This window comes from Neophocaena asiaeorientalis, unplaced genomic scaffold, assembly GCF_003031525.2.
Source record: "Neophocaena asiaeorientalis asiaeorientalis breed wild unplaced genomic scaffold, Neophocaena_asiaeorientalis_V1.1 scaffold136, whole genome shotgun sequence".
Classification (NCBI taxonomy): domain Eukaryota; kingdom Metazoa; phylum Chordata; class Mammalia; order Artiodactyla; family Phocoenidae; genus Neophocaena; species Neophocaena asiaeorientalis.
Window position 1 is genome coordinate 6201741 of NW_020185333.1, and position 20281 is coordinate 6222021.

Below are 20281 nucleotides of genomic sequence, written 5' to 3' on the forward strand. Positions count from 1 at the left end.
AGATTCATTTCACACATTTTTCAACTTTCTAATGTCAGAGAAGAACAAAAATATGACTAGTAGGCTCAGGGATTCCTTTTTTTTTTTCATTTTTTATTTTTACAGGAAGCAGAAGCTAGTCAATAACTTTCCAAGTATAAGAAGCAGCAACATGAGTAGAATGGAGCTAAGTAAAGGGCAGAGATAGCCGAATCTCAAGTTAATAAGCTCAAGATTAAAGCAAAAGTGTTTGGGGAAAAGGTACGTCAGATATTCAGCTCTGCTCTAACTTTTAAAGCATTTGTGTTTCAGGTTCATGTCATCACATGGAAATTTCTTGTTCCTCTCTTAAAGGCTTTTAAAAAACTACATCAAAAAACAGGTTCTGGGGCTTCCCTGGTGGCGCAGTGGTTGAGAGTCTGCCTGCCGATGCAGGGGACGTGGGTTCGTGCCCCAGTCCGGGAAGATCCCACATGCCGTGGAGCGGCTGGGCCCGTGAGCCATGGCCGCTGAGCCTGCGCGTCCAGAGCCTGTGCTCCGCAACAGGAGAGGCCACAGCAGTGAGAGGCCCACGTACCACAAAAAAAACCAAAACAAAACAAAAAACTGGTTCTGACAAAATTTTCCTATATTTATTCATTCTACTTGTCCAGGGAGTATGAAGCACTAAGCATTTGAGTGGGATGCACACTGTATTTACGATTCTCAAATGCTTAATTCTAGGTTAATGTGCAGGCTCTGAGCTCCAGGGCCTAGATTCATGTGGGTAGAACCGTCAGAAGTCCAGGGAGCAAAGATGATTAAAGAAGCACAGATGGATCTGCTTGAAATTCTAAGTGAACTCCTTCTATTGTGGGCAAGTATGTGACTTTGTATCATATTGATATGGAGACCCCAGGCAGACACGTTTAAAATTGAGGCCATGGGGCTTCCCCGGTGGCGCAGTGGTTGAGAGTCCGCCTGCCGATTCAGGGGACATGGGTTCGTGCCCCGGGCCGGGAGGATCCCACATGCCGCGGAGTGGCTGGGCCCATGAGCCATGGCCACTGAGCCTGCGCGTCCGGAGCCTGTGCTCCGCAATGGGAGAGGCCACAACAGTGAGAGGCCCGCGTACAGCAAAAAAAAAAAAAAAAAAAAAAAAAAAAAATTGAGGTCATGAATGAGAACAAATGCAAGAGTCCTGCTTTTTAGCTATCTTCCCTAAAACAGAGAAAGGGACTGTCTATATCTCTGGTCCCCCAAACTTTAGTTCTGATCCAACAGTAGGGGCCAGTGCCCTAATTTTCCAGGTAAAGTGATAGAGTGACAGCACTAAACTGTAGGCTTGGCAGCGTCATTATCTTAGTCTGTTCAGGCTGCCATAACAGAATACCAGAGACTGAATGGCTTACAAACTGCAAATATTTCTCACAGTTCTGGAGGCTGGGAAGTCCAAGGTCATGGTGCTGGCAGATATGGTATCTGGTGAGGGCCACTTCCCTGTAGACGGCCCTCTTCCCACTGTAACCTCCTAGGGTAGAAAGAGAAGGAAGAAGCTCTCTGGGGTCTTTTGTGCATAAGGGCATTAATCCCAGTCACGAGGACTCAACCCTCATGACCTAATCACTTCCCAAAGGCCCCATCTCCTACTACCGTCACCATGGGGGTTAGGATTCCAACCTATGAATTTTGTGGGCGGGGACACAAACTTCATACTGTGGCAGTTAGAGTAGCCTAAGCTTCCTCATTGAGATTGTTCCCAGAAACACAGTTTTAAAGTGTGATCTGGCTTTAAAGGAGGTTGGATACTCTCCACAGAATGCCTACAGAGTACTTAGCACAGGCACTGTCATTTCAGTTTTAAAAACATGGTACATGCTTGGTCTTTATTATTTATTATAAATGAATTACTAATAACCGTTCAAGATAAGTAGATAGGGCAGCCAATAATAAATACTACCTTATGGGAGGGCGAAGGATCTCTTTTGAAGAAGAGACTAGTTGGTTATATTGAATATATTTGGATCCAAATATGAGAAATATGAGACATTTGCAGACTCCAGAAATTTCCTATCCATGAGCAAGTAGTTGTCTCAGGGATAAGGCCTATATGGAGAGATCCAGTTAAGTGGTTTGAACTCTGGCCTCAGTTTGAGAAGTGTTATGGCCTCAGATTGGGGTCTTCTGTGCAGAAGCTGCCCAGCAACCCCACGTAATGGATTTGTTTAGGGAAATACTTCACACGTGCGGCAATTGCACTCAGCTGCAGGAGGTCGAAGGGCCTCGGAAACAGATGTAATGCATTCGACTTTGTCACGATTATTTCCAACAAAGAATAAAATGAGTGAAGCAGAAATTGCTTCTGAGAGGCCAGAGATGAATAGGAAAATCGTCCTTGGCAGTGCAATGACTAACTGTTTTCCATTCACAGGAGGAGAGCCTGAAATTCCTTCATCTGTCATAAACCAAAGGAAAAGGTTTTCTCATAGAACTGTGCATCAGGTCTGTGGAGCAAATCGGTGATGTGGCTACTGTCTCCCTCATGGGGTCTTCTATAGAGGGCGCTGCCTTCGCTGGCAATGCAAGGCGAGCAAAAAATTGAGTGACTGAGCACACCTTTGCGGTGAATTACTGGTGTCTGCTTTCTCTCATGCAGATAATTGCCTCAATTCCCTGCCTCCCTTTGAAGCTAATGAAGAGTTGGCTAAGTCCTGCTTACGTCTGGAAAGCACTGGGTTTGGTTCTTGGTATGCGGCGCACTAATGAAAGTCACAGGAATCTCACAGAACACGTTGATATTCTGTTTTTCAGGTTCATGAAGAATGACCAGTCCTTGTTTATAAAGGACAGAGGCTGGAGAAGTACAAGGAGGTACTGTTTTATGGCCAGAAACTTAAGTTGCATTTGAAACATACACTTAATTTTTTTACTGAAGTATAGTTGATTTACAACGTTATATTAGTTTCAGGTGTACAACATAGTGAGTCGACATTTGTAAGTTATACTCCATTTAAAGTTATTATAAAATGTTGGTTATATTCCTTGTGCTGTACATTGCATCCTTGTGTCTCATTTATTTTATACCTCGTAGTTTGTACCTCTTAATCCCCTTCCCCTCCCTCTACTCCTCCCGCTACTGGTGACCACTAGTTTGTTCTCTGTGTCTATAAGTCTCTGTTTTGATATATCCACTCATTTGTGAAACAGACATTTAAAAAAACATGTTTATGCTGTGTCAAAAGTAGTTTAAACAAGGTGATCAGAAAATGAAATAATAAAAGGGAATATTGTTGCTTCCAAGTGTGGTGGGAATTTTTTTGATTTTTTTTTTAACTTTCCTCAGAGGCAAGTAAACATTTCCCATGAAAAATTAAATAGATGCAAGAATCTTTTAAAGTCTGATGTTAAAAAAATACTTTGTCCATATTGCTTCTTAATGAGTAATATTCACAGAAGACATGAGCTATGTTATGGTCCACGGGGACTAAGGCATATTGGTAAATGGTTATTACTGAAGTTAGTGAACTCTGCTGGCCTTATTTCTACATCCGTGAGTCTATATTTCTAGCCACTAATGGTGGGAGACAACAGGCTTTTCTTAGCATTCTATAGTGATTTGCATATAGTCATAGTTGGTCATTTTGCACTTGTAGGTAAAACCCTCCTGCTGGACAACCATGTAGGCTACATACTTGTGCAATACTGAAACAACACCCACTCAAGATGCTCAGGTCAGTGATAGCTGGTATGCTGTCTTTGTATTGTACCAATTTGGCTAAGCTGGAGGTACGTTTCCTGTGTGGTTCTGGATTAAAGTTGGTCACAAGAGAACTATGCACCAGATTTGAGAGGAAGAAGTGAAGGAACAGCTGGGTTCTTTCTGCGCTCATAAGGTCATTGTATGGCCCCAGGCACAGTGATAGCTGGCAAATATTACTCCAGGCTGAAAAGGCGAGCTAGCTGGGATGGGCCACAGCTCTGTGGACCCGCAGCTCTCTCAGCTCCTCTCAGAATCCTCGCCCGGCAGGTATGCAGCTCCATGGCAATGGGCGCCAGCTTATCATCTTACTGGTCACTCACAGTGTTGACTTTGGAGGCCCTGAGAGACTGCATGGGGTCCAGTTTGTTCTTATAAATTCCAGTCCATCCTCAGTCCGTGTCCAGCTGTCCTTCCTGACCGCTGGCACAACTGACCGACAGCGACCTCAGGCCCAGCACCAGATGCAGAGGGGAGAGCCTGGTGCAGACTTCTTCACCAGTGCCCACAGTTCTATAATGTTGAATCTCTATAATAAATCCTTATTCTGTCGTTCTCAGCAGTCTGCCTCTCTGATCCAACCTGCTTCACACAGGTGGCTCTAAGATTAATAATTCAGGGACTCAGCGGCGTCGAAGGACACAGGGTCCTTCTTGTCCACCATCCTCAGTGTGTTAGCTTTGGTCTTTAAATTTATCCCCCTCATCACCGTAAGTAGACTAGAGCAATTCTGAGCACTTTCTCCTCATCAAGTGTCTTATGTGCTTTTCTAAAGTTTTTCTTTAAGCATCCTTAATACTTTACCGTTTGTGATGAACACTGGTCACAACATTGTAGCAAATACCTGAAGTCAACAGAGCTATGTGCAAAGTAGGAGATTGTGAAAGAAGTTCAGCTGATAAAGAAAATTGGATCAGGTAGTATTTTTTGTTTTTAACATCTTTATTGGGGTATGATTGCTTTACAGTCATGTGTTAGTTTCTGCTTTATAACAAAGTGAATCAGCTATGCAAACCCTGGTGTTGAAGGGTACAACCCAATTCCAGGGATGTCAATTCTTGAGTTGATAGGGCCCTTTGCACCCTGGGTAGTCTTAGAGATACTGACATTCTTACTCTTTGGGGGTCCCTAAGACTCACCATACTAAATCTAGTTGATTAAACTGATATTAACCATTCATATAAAACTAGAGTACAATACTTTAGCAAATCCATTGCCTGTTTTCTAGGCTCTGGTTTTTCACCTTTTCACTAAAGTGACTTCTGCTTCTACCACTCACCCATCATTAGTTAATCAGATTTTGAATCATCTCTTAGTGATTCATTTCTTCTGAGTTCTTGGAGGAAACCTCACTGTAGCCTCCCGGGCTGATTGCAGCAGGAATGTAAATGAATGGGATAGTTCTTTTCCAAGCTGAACTGGAACCCTTGGCATCCAGGCATTTATAATCTTGATGCATGTAGGGGGGGTCAATGAATGATTCTTAGGGCGTGAGAAAGAAGGTAATTATTCTCTTTCCACTATCACAAGTCTTTGCAATGGCAGAATTGTTGGGTCATGACAAGCCATTGCTGGAATCGCAGTGAAGAAAGGGGAGGTGAGATCACTGGATATTAAGGATGTTTGTGCTGTGTTGTCAACTCCTGTCTTCACTTCCTTTACTGAATGAATATTCTGAAAGAGCCTAGAACCAAGAAAAATGGACTCAAAATCACCGTTGTTCATGTCAGAATAACCATTTTTATCTTAAGTATTTAATGCTGGTAGTGTTTTGTTTTGTTTTTTGGGAGGAGGGAGCTTTAAGCTACTGTTTGCATCTGTAATCCAAGATCCATGAGACAGTTATAAAATAAGTAGTTATGAAGTCTGGGTCTTATCAGTTAATTTTAATTTTCCTGCTAGATGTTCCTGAGATTTTAACAAGTAGAAAAACAAGTTTACCCCACTCTTTACTGTTATTTATTCTGATTAATGGAACTCATAAATAATAAAAGGTGTGCAGCAAAAAGGAAGTATGCAATCAAGCTATAATTCGTAAGTGAATTATAAGTTCTGAAGGAACCTAGAAGTGGTTGGAAAAGTGTAGAAGGTCAGCAGTCTGAGTCCGGGCAGAAATTATAGTCTGCTTTTCTCTTCTTTATCTGTCTGTATTGCCTTCCACTCCTATGCAATCCCATGTTTCCATCAGAATAGTAAGTATATTGGTACATAGTGCCATTTGAAATCATCTTTACAAATAACAGTTGGAGATGATAAGAGCACACACTTATTTAAGCAAGTAGAGCATGTTTAATTACAGTGGGAAAAGCCTAAGTGTATTTTTTTCCCCATTCTATTATCCTGCAATCCCTCCTGCCTTTTTTTCTGTGTAAAAGTCCCGCATGATGATGTGTGAATCAGTCAAAACTTCAATTACCTTTTACGGTAGCATCCTTATACTGTAAATAGTTTGATAAAGGAAATGCCTTACCACGTTTTCTTCTGCAGTACCGTCATGGCTAGATCTCTGATCAGTAGATGGATGCCCCTCTACAAGAAAAAACAGAACTTAAAAAAACATGGCTTTGCAAACACCCAAATTCTCCCTTATTCCCTCCTCAGTATAATTATGTTATTAGAAGCACGTTAGTTACTCCCCTCTTCAAATCTTTTTTCCAACAAACAGCATTAAAAATGCATTTAATGTACAAATACCTCATCAGAAACAGACAGCAGTAAATTCTTATGGCTGTTTCAGGGTCCTCCAAAGCAGGGATAAAGGCAATTCAACCAGGCCAGGAATTCCTGGCTCTTTAAGATTGTTGGCCTGATTCCTACCAGATATAAACAATGGAAAATAGCCAAGGTGGTGATGGATAGGAAAAAGAGACATAATGTCATTTCTCAAGGAAGGCCTTCCTTCTGGGTCTTGCTAAAATCTAGGATAATTTATACTAAGGGCATTTTAAAACAGAGTAATAGAAAAGGGACTTTAAAAAGAAGACATACAAGCCATGGTCATATGAAACAACAGCCTGGGAACTGGAGGTTTTGTGACTTTTAGTTTAACAGCTTGAAATATATTTTCAGCCCACCGAACTACAGAACGGTGGAACTTCTTTTTATTTTAAGTGGTCAATACCCTAACATGGTTTTTTCTGATATCTCCAGACTGCTCCTCCAGAATCAGGATCCATCCTGCTCTCTGCCACGGGAAGCTGACCTGGATGGGTTCTACCTGCAGGGCTTCTCTGCCCTCTGGTTTCCAGTTGGGGTGGAGATCAAAGGGAGGGAAGGGCAAAATCAGGTACTTATTCTAGCTCCTTCCCTATAGTCTATCTGTGTCCTCTGAGTGAAGGTCGCCCTCCTTACAACACAGCTTGTTCCATGACTCTCCTTGCAGGTTTTGGGCACTGCTCGCTCTTCTTGTCCCTTCAAGTTCAGGTTTTCTAGCAAAGTTCTGGGGGAATGCACTATGTTCTGTGCTCCCCTTTGTCCAGTTTTGAGTGTGCCAGGTCCTTTGTGTTGGACTTGTACACACTTCCAATATAGAAACTAAACCATCCTTCTTGAGCAGTATGTAGTGCCCCCTGTCCTATAATTGGAACCTAATCTAATCACAAGTATCATTATATTAGGGTTTACATGTGGGGGACAAACTAGACTACCTGCAACCTCCCATCTTTTTCTACTTCTGGCAGCTAAGAGGAGCAACAAGTAAGGGAACTGACCTATTAGTATAAACAATCACAGGGCTACAACTGGTGAAATCCTCACTCACTATCACCCTTAAAATCCTACCTTCAATAATAGTGTCTGCTATATCAAATAACCCTAACTTCAGCGGGGGCAATAGGCAAATATCAATCAAAAGAAGGGACGTGGGATCTATTTAAACCTCCCAGGACACTCAGAGCTTTCTCGGAGGGATTATGAAAGGAGGGAGAGCTTCTTGGGGCCTAGATCTACCTCTGCCACTGGTTAGCTGGGTCATCTTAGGTGGTGCTTATAAGAGTCTGTTTCACATACCTACTTAGAATTTGTGTTAACTTTCTGGATTCTAGTTTTCTGACCTGTAAAATGTGGAAATAAGTAAATTCAAGCTTTTCATAGATCTAATTCTGTTGATAAAAGCAAAGTCTTTTTAGAAGTCCTGTGACCATGGAATCTTAATGTATCATGTTAAATTACTACAAGTAATTAAACTGCTATAAGTAACACAGTTTTCTAGCAGAAAACTTAGAAAACAGTTTTTTAAAAAACTTAACAAGGATTAAAATAAAACAGCCCATCAAGGACAATGCTGTTTTGAGCAGTAGTAACTGTAGGCGAAACTCAAAGAAAGCGAAAACAGAGCCCAGGGACTTAAGGACGTCCAGACATAATAGAAGTACCTGGGCAGATGTGTGGTGGAGAGATGTGTAGTACCTCTCTACAAAGGCAAAGAACGTTCTGGCTTCTTTCCAGCTATTTTTCAATGCAAGATAATTCAGATCATCCTGTGTATTATTTTACTGCCATATCTAAATTTTCTCTCTTTAGTAGAAAAAAGAGAAATAAAACAACTTAAATAACACGTGACTTTCAATTCATTTAATCAATTTCCTGTTATTATTAAAATATTCAATGGGGCTTCCCTGGTGGCGCAGCGGTTGGGGGTCCGCCTGCCAATGCAGGGGACGCGGGTTCATGCCCCGGTCCGGGAGGATCCCACATGCCGCGGAGCGGCTGGGCCCGTGGGCCTTGGCCGCTGAGCCTGCGCGTCCGGAGCCTGTGCTCCGCGGCGGGAGGGCCACAACAGTGAGAGGCCCGCGTGCCGCCAAAAAATTCAATGAAAAACTGACAGTGTGATTCAATGGATGTGCTTGTATATAGCTTGCTGTGTCTCTGACCATTTAACTCAGGATAATTTCCTAGAAGTAAATAGCTAGGTGGAAATGTGGGCACCTTTTAAAGAATTTTTGAAAAAGTTTAAAAACAGCTCTGCAGAAAATTCAGATCTATTTACATGCCTAGCAGCAGTGTAGGTGTGCAGCTGCAGGTGTATCTTTGATACACCTCTACCTGAACACCCAGGCACAAGACCAAATCCTCCATGAGATATTACCTGTGTAGTAATATCCGCATCTTCTTGATTTAACAGCTAGAGTTAAAAGCAACAAAATTGCCACCATGACTGCCACCAATGTTGAAATTGTTCCGACAACTGTTTCTTGACTTGCTTCAACAAAAAGTCTGTAAGCTGGAAGAAAAGTTACCAGAAAATAAAAGAAAATGTATAGATGGTGAGTAGAGTATGTTTACTAATTTTATAACTAGCTATTTCTGCGTTCTGGATGGGAGACAGATTTCATATTAGTGAAAAAAACTCTTCCTAGTGAAAAGACCCATTAAAGATATGAACAACAGCCCTGTCTGGACCAGAGTTGTTCATGAGCATAAATAATAACTCCCAACCTCAATGTGTCTGTTGTGGGAAACCTGCCAAAGCTGTGATATTAACCAATTTGGGGCCTAGTGGGGATGAGAGTCAGGAGAGAAAAAGTCTGAAAACTTGAGAGACAATGAGTCTTCTATGTATTTTAAGTCTTTATTGTTTTTTATTGTAATAAGATAATCAACACACTTTTACAAAGGAATAATTATGACTACAAACTAGCCTCAGCCTAGTGTATTCCTTGGGGGATGAAGGGAGGTTGCAGTGTACCCTTGGCTTGGACAAGGCAGGATCCTAGTGGGATAGAGATGAGCAGTGCAGAGGGGATGAGAAGAGTTGAGTAGGAGCCATGATCTTGAGTAAAAGGTGACAGGTGACCACCAGGATAACCGATAGTGCTTGGAGCTCCTCAGGAATAACTGGAGGAGCCAGAACTCTTCTCAGCATCTTGGTTGGAACTAGCATTGTTATAATTGGTATTAAAGGAAGTGAGGAACTCAGACGCCAGAAACTTGGAGACCTTGAGTAACCAAAGTCAGAACCAGCTAATCTTATAATCCATGTTCTACCAAAGAGTAAGGAGCAAGCACTAGAGAACAGAGGTCAAATTCAGGGGGGAAGATAATTATGGCTTTTCTTTAAAATGAACAGCTCTGTATAATGGATGTCAATTTTTATGAATATACTTTTACTTAATGTTTTACAACCAATAAAACATTAATCTCTCCACACATTTGTCATCCTGAAATTCTGTACCCACGTAGAGAAGGAGTAATTAAGTAGAAATGTTGACTTCCTAGTGTTTTCATAGGCATATTTTTCCTCCTGAAGAAAATTCTGCAATGTATAGCTTCTTACATTATCCATGACCCTCAGTTCCCCCATCTGTAAAGGGATTTGTCCAAGATCACATATTGATTCAGCAGCAAAATTTAGCAAGAATTATTTAATTTCATTCAATTCAGTGCAACCTTTCTAGAGAAGATCCAGACTCTAGGAATCATAAGCCCCGCTATCTGGGCCTCCTTTTTAAATACTGCAGTATTTCCTGGGCAAGGCAGCAAGCAGAAAATTGCAATTCAGTACAGAACAGCAAGTTTCCTTGAAAGAGTGTTTCTCCTGTTCCCTGCCCTGATGGGGTAGTTCCTGCTATAGACCCCTTTCTGGGGGGAAGGATGGGCAAACCCTCTTGCAGTCTCAACTGACCGGTATTTTACTTCAGAATGAGAGGTTCTGAAAAGCTTTTCTTTGACAGAGATGGAATGGTCACGCTGCTTCACTTTGTGTAAACTGAAAATTAGACCTCTAATTAGAAAGATGGGCCAGATGTGGTCTTCAGACTGTTTCTTCCTGATTATTTTTCTAAACTCCAAAATGAATCCAACATTTAAGAAAATAGAATTAAAGCTTAACTGTATTTTATGTAAAAGTGACAGTCCTATTTTGGGGAAAAATAGGAGCTTCATCTGCATCTCAGTTTTCAGTACCCTCAAAGTAGCAACTCTACAAAGGGAGTGTTATCACTCAGTGTCTTGAAGTTTCTATCTATTTGAAGTTGTCCTTGACCCAAGGACAACTCTGTATTCTTATCTCCAAAACGCACTACATAGAATCTCCAAACCTTCAAATCTGTTATTTCTTCTAATTTTCATAACTATAATGATAAAAATATTTCTAAAACATACATTCCACTGACTTATATTTTAATAAAGAATAGAAAGAGAAGTGCCATGGTCTCCCATGATGTCAAGTTGATCACTTAAGGGTAAGGGTGATCAGCCCATCTTGAAAGTCAACTTCATGAGTATACAGTCTATGACTCTATGGATACTGGACTAGAAATATTTTAATTAATGAGTTTTACCAGTTAGCTACCAATAGAGGTAAAAAAAAAAAATGAGCCGAATCAGGCATACACGTAATGTTTCAAATGCCCTTTGGTAACTGTTTTCACCAGATTCACAGACCATACTTCCCCAGCATCCAGCAGAGTCCAAATTCTAACTTCCTCCTGTACCTACACAGCTTCAACTCCCCAAACCCAGACCATGAGGCACAGATGAGGCACAGTGGTAAGCAGGAACTGAAGATGCTCAGCCCACAGAGTAACAAAACATATAGGTTCCCTCTTCATTTCTGAAGCCCTGAACCCCTAAAAAGGAAATCTTCTGGGAGTAATTTCTTTTTTTTTTTTTTTTTTCAATGCAAGACTTGCCTGTGGTTGATTGTCTTGACTGGAAGCAACCTGTAGACAGTATTTTCAGAAATTCTATTCAAAGGTATTCTTGAAATGGCAACCTAATTTTCCTGTTTGATGTTCACAATCTCTAATGCTGTACCCGAAACCCATTATGCAACCCTACTTGTAACTTACCTACATGCAGTGTTTGGATGGTGAGTAAAGTATATTTGCTTGAAGAAATGTTGCACAGGTATTCTCCACTGTCTGAAAGATGAAGATCCTTCAAAGTCAAAGAGAAGTCATGCAGGTTTATCAGATCTTTGTTCCGTGAAAGTAGGGGCTCATTGATAATTGTTTCTTGTGAGGAGTTCAGAAATTGAGCCAGGACCAAAGAATTTCCACTGTCCACCCTGGACCAAGTGACCCTGAAATCTTCATTTGGTAGGAAAAAACTGTTTTCAGGTTTACACGAGAGTGAAACGTTTTCCCTTTGCTTTTTACGAAGGCCATCTAAAAACAGAATAGAAAAGTAAAGATTAATGAAAACAAAATTTTCAAATGAATTTTCTAAGTTACACCTAGAAATATCTTTGAAAATACCTTTTGGAAAGCAATGAGATATTTGTACTGTGGAGTTTATTAAAAGCTTTACTACCACTATTTCAAAGTCTCCCACCAAGGTTAAGCTTAGGCTTCAGGAGACGTAAGCCTGGGCCAGCTAGGGAGGTGACACACCTGGTTTTTAACTCCTTCAGCCTGACGGTGATCACTCAAGAATGTTGCTATGGTTATCAGCCTTTTAAACTCAGTGATCTTCCTCTGCTGACCCTGAGTGCTGGAGTTACGTCCTTGTCACTATCTACACCGTGGAAGTTTCTGCTAATTTCATGGTCTCAACCACTTCTTAATCTCTCTTTCAAGACAGAGTCTCTTTTCTTGCACGTAAGAAGTATATTTCTAACCGTGCAGGTAATTCCTCACTGGACCGAGCTCTTAGAACAGGGACTCTGCTGGGTATTCTTAGCTTGTCCCTCCAGAGCTAACTCCATCTTGTCCTTCCTATTCTCTAGTTCTGTCAGCTGGCCTCTATGGACTACCATGAATTGTTCTCCCTGGTTCTAGACATACCTACTTTGCAGTCCACCTGTGCGAGAGTGATGCCAAAGCAAGCCATCTAAAATGCCACTTCCAGTCGCTCCAATATTTCATATCCTTCTTTGGCTCCATACTACCTCCAGGGCTGGCTCAAGCTCTTCAGCAAGATGAAGCCATTTGATCTGGTTTTTGCCTTCTACTCTAGGCTTATCTTTTGATACTTCAGTTTAACCCTCAACCATTTATATTTCCACAAATTCAAGCAATATTTACTCCTCTGTGCTTTTGTGTACAGTATGTTTTTTGCCTGGAATGCCTATGTTCTCCTGGAATTTCCTACTGCTCTTTAAAAATTCTGCCCTTATGCAACTTCCTTAAGCATATGTTCTGTAAAAACCTGATCCATACCCAACCATGGTGAACAGAGTTACTCACTCTCTTTGTATGCTACATTCCTGGTTTAGTTTTATTTTTACATGTTTGTACTAGATGCTGTGGATCCAGAAGTAAGAGTCCACAGCATCTAGTACACATCCGGTTCTTAAGTTCACAGTCTGAGAGTGACAAAGCTTGGTACATAATAGATCCTCAACAAGACAAAATAACGCTGAGCCTAAGGAACTGTTGGAACTCCAGGATACTCATTTCTGAATAAACATGAGAAATTATGATTTTCCTTAGAAAATATTTGCAATTTAATATTTTCAACCCTTTCCCATGTTTCCATTGCTGCCTGGCTGATGAACAGAGAACACTGGCTGCTCACACTATTGACATCATATAAAGGTAGTGAATAATTCATATTTTTAGTGTCTTCTTGGTGAATATTTTGAGAATTTGAAACTCAGGGGTAGAGGCAGGACCAAGATGGCAGAGTAGGAGGACCCTAAGCTCACCTCCTCCCACAGACACACTAAAACTACAACTACATATAGAACAACTCTCTCTGAGAATGACCTGAAGACCAGCAGAATGGCTCATCTATAACTAAGGATATAAAAAAAAAAAAAAACACCAAGGTGAATAGGAGGGGAAGAGAAGTGATCTAGTCAGGACCCACACCCATGAGGGAGACCCTGCACTGCTCCAGCTCAACCCCTGTCAAGGCAGTAGTCCTCATATGCCCCAGGAAAAGCCCTGGCCTGTGCCAGACTCCAGCTCTAGCCCCCCTGGCTCCAGCCTGCACCTACCAAGGCTGCACCCCCAGCATGCCCCAGAAGAAGCCCTGGCCTGTGATTGGCTCAGCTCTAGTCCCCACCCCTCGCCAAGGCAGCAGCCCCCACACACCTCAGGAGAAGCCCCAGTCCATACCAGGCTCCAACTCTAGCCCACCCCACCCCCCAGCTCCAGCCCGTGCCAGTGATAGCCCTGGTGTGCCCCAGAAAAGGCCCCTCTCCATGCTTGCTTCATATCCAGCTCTCCCACCAAAGCCACTGGGCACACGGAGACTGCATAGGGAGACTCTCACAAAAGGACATACCTTCAAGATTGAGATAGGTAATTGTCTTGCCTAATTTTATAAACACAAACAGAGAGTTGAACAAATTGAAAAGACAGAGAAATATGTCCCAAATGAAAGTTTCAACTACCCTAATGAAATGGAGATGAGTAGTTTACCTGATAAAGAGTTCAAAGCAATGGTCATTAAAATGCTCACCAGGGGCTTCCCTGGTGGCGCAGTGGTTGAGAGTCCACCTGCCGATGCAGGGGACGCGGGTTTGTGCCCCGGTCCGGGAGGATCCCATGTGCCGCACAGCGGCTGGGCTTGTGAGCCATGGCTGCTGGGCCTGTGCGTCCGGAGCCTGTGCTCCGCAAAGGGAGAGGCAGCAACAGTGAGAGGCCCGAGTACGGCAAAAAAAAAAAACAAAAAATGCTCACCAAACTCAATAAAAGAACAGAGGAACACAGTGAGAAGTTCAACAAAGAATTAGAAAATATAAAAAAGAGCTGAAGAATATAATAACTGAAATGAAAATTAGAGGGAATCAAGAGCAGATTAGGTAATACAGAAGAATGTGTGGGCTTCCTTGGTGGCGCAGTGGTTGAGAGTCTGCCTGCCGATGCAGGGGACGCGGGTTCGTGCCCCGGTCTGGGAAGATCCCACGTACCGTGGGGCAGCTGGGCCCGTGAGCCATGGCCGCTGGGCCTGCGCGTCCGGAGCTGTGCCCCACAACGGGAGAGGCCACAACAGTGACAGGCCCGCGTGCCGCAAAAAAAAAAAAAGAATGTGTAAGTGACCTGGAAGATAGAATAGTGGAAACCACCCAATCAGAACAACAGAAAAGAAAAAATACATTTTTAAAATGAGGATAGTTTAAGGGGACCTCTGGGACAACATCAAGCATACTAACATTCATATTATAGGTGTCCCAGAAGGAGAAGAGAGAAAGGGGTAGAAAACATATTTGATGAAATAATGGCTAAAAATTCCCCTAATCTGAAGAAGGAAAAAGATATTCAGGTCCAGGAATCTCAAAGAGTCCCAAACAAGATGAACCCAAAGAGATTTACACCAACATATCATAATCGAAATGGCAAAAGTTAAAGACAAAAAAATTTTCAAGGCAGCAAGAGAAAAACAAAGAGTCACATAAAAGGGAACTCTTATAAGACCATCAGCTAATTTTTCAGCAGAAACTTTGCAGGCTAGAAGGGAGTGGTATGATATATTTAAAATTCTGAAAGGGGAAAAACCCTACAACCTAGGTTACTCTACCAAGGAAGGTTATCATTCAGAATTGAAGAAGAAATAGTTTCCCAGATAAGCAAATGATCTTAAATGACACATTAGACTAAATGGACTTAATAGATAACTAGAAACCATTCCATACAAAAAAACATCAGAATATACATTCTTTGCAACTTCACATGGAACATTCTCCAGGATAGGTCACAATGCTAGGTTATAAAACAAGTCTCAATAAATTTAAGAAGACTGAAATCATATCAAGCATCTTTTCTGACTACAATAGTATAAAGCTAGAAATCAATTACAGGAAAACTGGAAATAGCACAAACGTGGAGACTAAACAATATGCTACTAAAAAACAAAGTGTCGATGAAGAAATAAAAGAGGAAATCAAAAAACACCTTGAGACAAATGAAAATAGAAACACAATGTTCCAAAATCTATGGGATGCATCACAAGCAATTCTAAGAGGGAAGTATATCACGATACTGGCCCACCTCAAGAAACAAGAAAAATCTCAAATGACTTATCTTTTCTAAAGGATATAGAAAAAGAAAAATGAATAAAGACCAAAGCTAGTATAGAAATGAAATACCAAAGGTCAGAGTGAAAATAAATGAAGTAGAGACCAAAAAACAATAGAAAAGATCAATGAAACTAAGAGCTGTTTCTTTGAAAAGATAAACAAAATTGGAAAAACCTTTAGCCAGACTCATCAAGAAAAAGAGACGTGCTAAATAAATAAAATTAGAAAGAGGAGAAGTTACAACCAATATCACAGAAATACAATCATCAGAGAATACTATAAACAGTTATACATCAACAAATAGGACAACCTGGAAGAAATGGATAAGCTCCTAGAAACTTATACTCTTCCAGGACTAATTTAGGAGGAAATAGAAAAGCTGAACAGACTGATTTCTAGTAATGAAACTGAATCAGTACTAAAAAAATTCCAACAAACAAAAGTCCAGGATGAAATGGCTTCACAGGAGAATTCTACCAAATATTTAAAGAAGAGTTAATATCTATCCTTCTCAAAGTATTCCAAAAAATTGAAGAGGAGAGAACACTTCCAAACACATTCTACAATGCCACATTACCCTGATACCAAACCAATCAAAGACACTACAAGAAATGAAAATTACTGGCCAATATCCCCAAAAAACATAGATTCAAAAATCCTCAACAGAATATTGTAAGCCAAATTAATTCAACAACACATTAAAAGGATCATATGTTATGATCAAGTATAATTTTTCCCAGGGATGCAAGGATGGTTTAATATCCATCAATCAATCAATCTGATGTACCACATTAATAAAGCAAAGGATAAAAATCACATAATCATCTCAAAAGACGCAGAAAAAGCATTTGACAAAATTCAACAACCACTTATGATAAAAACTCTCAACAAAGTTGGTTTGGAGAGAACATACATTCACATAAAAAGGCCATATATAACAAACCCACAGGTAACGTCATACTCAAGGGTGAAAAGCTGAAAGCTTTTCCTCTAAGATCAGGAACAAGACAAGGATGCCACTCTTGCCACTTCTATTTAACATAGTATTGGAAATCCTAGCTACAGCAATCAGACAAGAAAAAAAAAAAAAAAAGGCAACCCAAATTAGAAGAAAAGAATTCAAATTGTTGCTATTTGCAGAGGACATGATACCATACATAAAAAAACCACAAAATCTCCACCAAAAAGCTATTAGAATAAACAAATTCAATAAATTTGCAGGATACAGAGTCAATGTACAAAAAATCAGTTGTGTTTCTGTACATTAATAAAAAAATATCAGAAAGAGAAATTAAGAAAAGTCTCATTTATAATTAAATAAAAAAGAATGAAATATGTAGGAATAAATCTAACCAAGGACATGAAAGACCTGTACTTTGAAAACTGTAAGACACTGATAAAAGAAATTGAAAACAATACAAATAAATGGAAAGCTATTCTGTGTTCATGGATTGGAAAAAGTTAACATTGTTAAAATGTCCATACTACCCAAAGCAATCTACAGATCCAATGCAACCTCTATCAAAATACCCATGACATTTTTCACAGAACTAGAACAAATAATTCTAAAGTTTGTGTGGAAACACAAATTATTGATGATTAGTGATTTTTTTGGCCAAATAGCCAAAAAAATCTTGAGAAAGAAGAAAGCTAGAGTTATCATGCTCCCTGACTTCAAACTACACTACAAAGCTATAGTAATCAAAATAGTATGGTACTGGCACAAAGCTCAGACACATAGATCACTGGAACCGAACAGAGCACCCAGAAATAAACCCATGCACTTATGGTCAATTAATCTACGACAAAGGCAAAAATATACAGTGGAAAAAAAGACAGTCTCCTTAATAAGTGGTGGTGTGAAAACTAGACAGCTATATGTAAAAGAATAAAACTAGAATATTTTCTCATACCATATACAAAAATAAACTCACAACAAGTTAAAGACTTAAATGTAAGAACTGAAATCATAAAATTCCTGGAAGAAAATATAGGTAGTATGCTCTTTGATATAAGTCTTAACAATACTTTTTTGATCTGTCTCCTCAGGCAAGGGCAACAAAAGCAAAAATAAACAAATAAGACCTAATCAAATTTTAAAGCTTTTACACAGGGAAGGAACCCATCAGTAAAACTGAAAGGTGACCCACTGAAAGGTAGAAGATATTTGTAAATGATATAATACCTGGTAAGGGTTTAATATCCAAAACATATAAAGAACTCATACAACTCAATATGAAACAAACAAACAAAAAAACGATCTGATTTTTAAAAATGGGCAGAGGCCTGAGTAGGCATTTTCCCAAATAAGACATACAGATGACCAACAGGCACATGAAAAGATGTTCAACATCACTAATCATCAGGGAAATGCAAATCAATGCAACTGCAGTGAGATATCACCTCACACCTGTCAGAATCACTGTTATCAAAAAGACAAATAACGAGTGTCGGTGAGGATGTGGAGAAAAGGGAATCCTTGTACACTGTTGGTGGGAATTTCAATTGGTGCAGTCACTATGGAAAACATGATGGAGGTTCCTCAAAAATTAAAAATAGAACTACCATATGATCCAGAAATTTGACTCCTGTGTGTTTATCTGAAGAAAACAAACACGCTAATTCAAAAAGATATATGCACCCCAACGTTCATAGCTCATAGAACAATTATTTACAATAGCCAAGATATGTAGGCAACCAAGTGCCCATTGACAGCTGAATGGATAAAGAAGATTTGAGTTACACAGACACACAAAGTAGAATATTACCAAGCCATAAATAAAGAATAAAATCTTGCTATTGTGACAACATGGATGGACCTGGAGGGTATTATAATTAGTAAAATAAGTAGAGAAATAAAGATGAATGCTGTATGTTTTCACTTATATGTGGAATCTAAAAAACAAACATAGTAAAACAGAAACAGACTCACAGATACAGAGAACAAACTAGTGGTTACCAGAAGGGAGAGGGATGGGAAGAGAAGTGAAATAGTTAAAGATGATTAAGAGATACAAATTTTCAGTTACAAAATAAATAAGTCACAAAGATGTAATGTCCAGCACAAGGAATATAGTCAATATTTTATAATAACTTTGTATGGTGTGTAATCTATAAAAATATCACTATGTTTTATACCCCAAACTAATATAATATTGTAAGTCAACTATACTTCAATAAATTTAAATATTAAATAAAAGAAACTCAGGGGAAGAGAAGGCCAAAAAGGAAAGCTAACCTCCACTTTCACCATATAATAGAGATTTACAGAAAAAATTTGCTTTGCTTCTAGTGAAGTATAAAAGAATATTGATAATTTTCCTCAGAATTAGATAAATGGTGCCAAATTAATTTTTCTTCTCCTTAAACTCTTCTTAAACAGTAGCTTATAGATATAGAGACTGGTGAGAGTTTGGGTTTGTTCAAATAAATGAGAGGAAGGAGTAGAGGTGTTGATAAAGATTAATGGGCTAATACTACTTAAGAAGACTAAACAGAAAGAGACTAAACAGAAGCAATACTAATTTCTGTTGGTTGAAAAACTGGCAAGAATCAGAGGTTGTGACCTGCTGGGAAACAAGTATCCTTTCCTTCTCCTCTGATCTTCTAAAGTCCAATGCAGGTAGAAAATTCTATGTAGAAGAACCATAGAGAAATACAGTAATGTTCATGGATGTATTTTCTGCTTTCCATTTCACAACTGTTTTCCTTCAACTCATAAACACCTTGCAAGGTAAGAATTACTTCCATTTTACCAACCAGGAACCAGCGCTCAGAAGTAAAAATGATTGCGTGAGGTAACAGAGCCAGTAATATTAGACCTGGGACTCCAGTCCTGGTCTTCTAACTGCTGCAAATGCATTTCCTTCCTTTGTGTTCTTCTCTTAACCTGTAAATCAAACCCCATTCCCTCCCAATCTCTGACAGCACAGGTACACAGAAAGCCTTGTGGAGCCTACCTTTCCTTGTCCATCTCCCTGTCCATGTTTGCTTCAGCAATGTGTTTTCAATAGCACATTGATAAGATGAATTTGATCCTGTAATATTTACTCTACTGTTAATATAAAAAGGACCCAAAGATCCGATTTCTTCCTTATTGTTTTCAGAGATTGGTGTATTATCCACTTTCCATGTGATAATTGGATAAGGATAAACACTTAATACATTGCATATTAAGAAGCTGTTTGTGGTGTTCTTTTCATACTTCATCACAGGTGTGACAAAAGCTATGTGGGAGAAAGAAGGGCACGTGAGGAACTGTCATTAGCTTCTTTTTAGCCCATCTGCGCAGAACACATTATTTTAATATCCATGAAATGAAAAGCTAAGCTTTGCGAGCAAAACTTGGCAGTTTCTGAAGGGAAAAACAGCAAAAACTCTGTAGAACCTTAAGATATAGTCTGGTGATCTACAAGGAAAAAAGAGCATGTATGGATACATAGCAACTAGCAAGCTCAATTCTCTAAAAAGAATTCTAGAAAAAAATCTAATGGCCTCACTGAGCAGTCAAAATGTGGGTGTCAAAGCTGATAAACTAGAGTTCACACAGCAGTTTGTACTCTTCAGGTACTGACTCAGGGCCTTTTTGATTCTTTGTTTACCCATAATTCTTAGATTTCTGAGTCAAGGTCTGAAGCAGATAAATGGAACAGAGGGAG

The 20281-nt window shown here is 39.9% G+C and overlaps 2 protein-coding genes across 5 annotated transcripts in view; one reads left to right on the forward strand and one right to left on the reverse strand.

The window, feature by feature from the left end:
• The window catches only part of MYH15 (myosin heavy chain 15), a 175793-nt gene extending 171473 nt beyond the window's left edge, over positions 1–4320 (forward strand). Inside the window, 2 exon segments of the mRNA XM_024735329.1 lie at positions 110–244; positions 3986–4320. Of these exon segments, the coding sequence (XP_024591097.1) occupies positions 110–244; positions 3986–4320 (470 nt within the window).
• Positions 4321–4670: 350 nt separating this feature from the next.
• HHLA2 (HHLA2 member of B7 family) overlaps positions 4671–20281 on the reverse strand; it is a 149817-nt gene continuing 134206 nt past the window's right edge. For 2 of the 4 annotated variants that reach the window (XM_024735405.1, XM_024735406.1), the window contains 4 exons: positions 19583–19849; positions 11506–11823; positions 8802–8936; positions 6135–6244 (listed from right to left, as the gene is read on the reverse strand). In XM_024735405.1, the coding sequence (XP_024591173.1) occupies positions 6135–6244; positions 8802–8936; positions 11506–11823; positions 19583–19849 (830 nt within the window). Of the gene's footprint in view, positions 5400–6134; positions 6245–8088; positions 8231–8801; positions 8937–11505; positions 11824–19582; positions 19850–20281 lie in introns of those variants that run through there. The other 2 variants (XR_003001870.1, XM_024735407.1) reach the window with 2 other exon arrangements.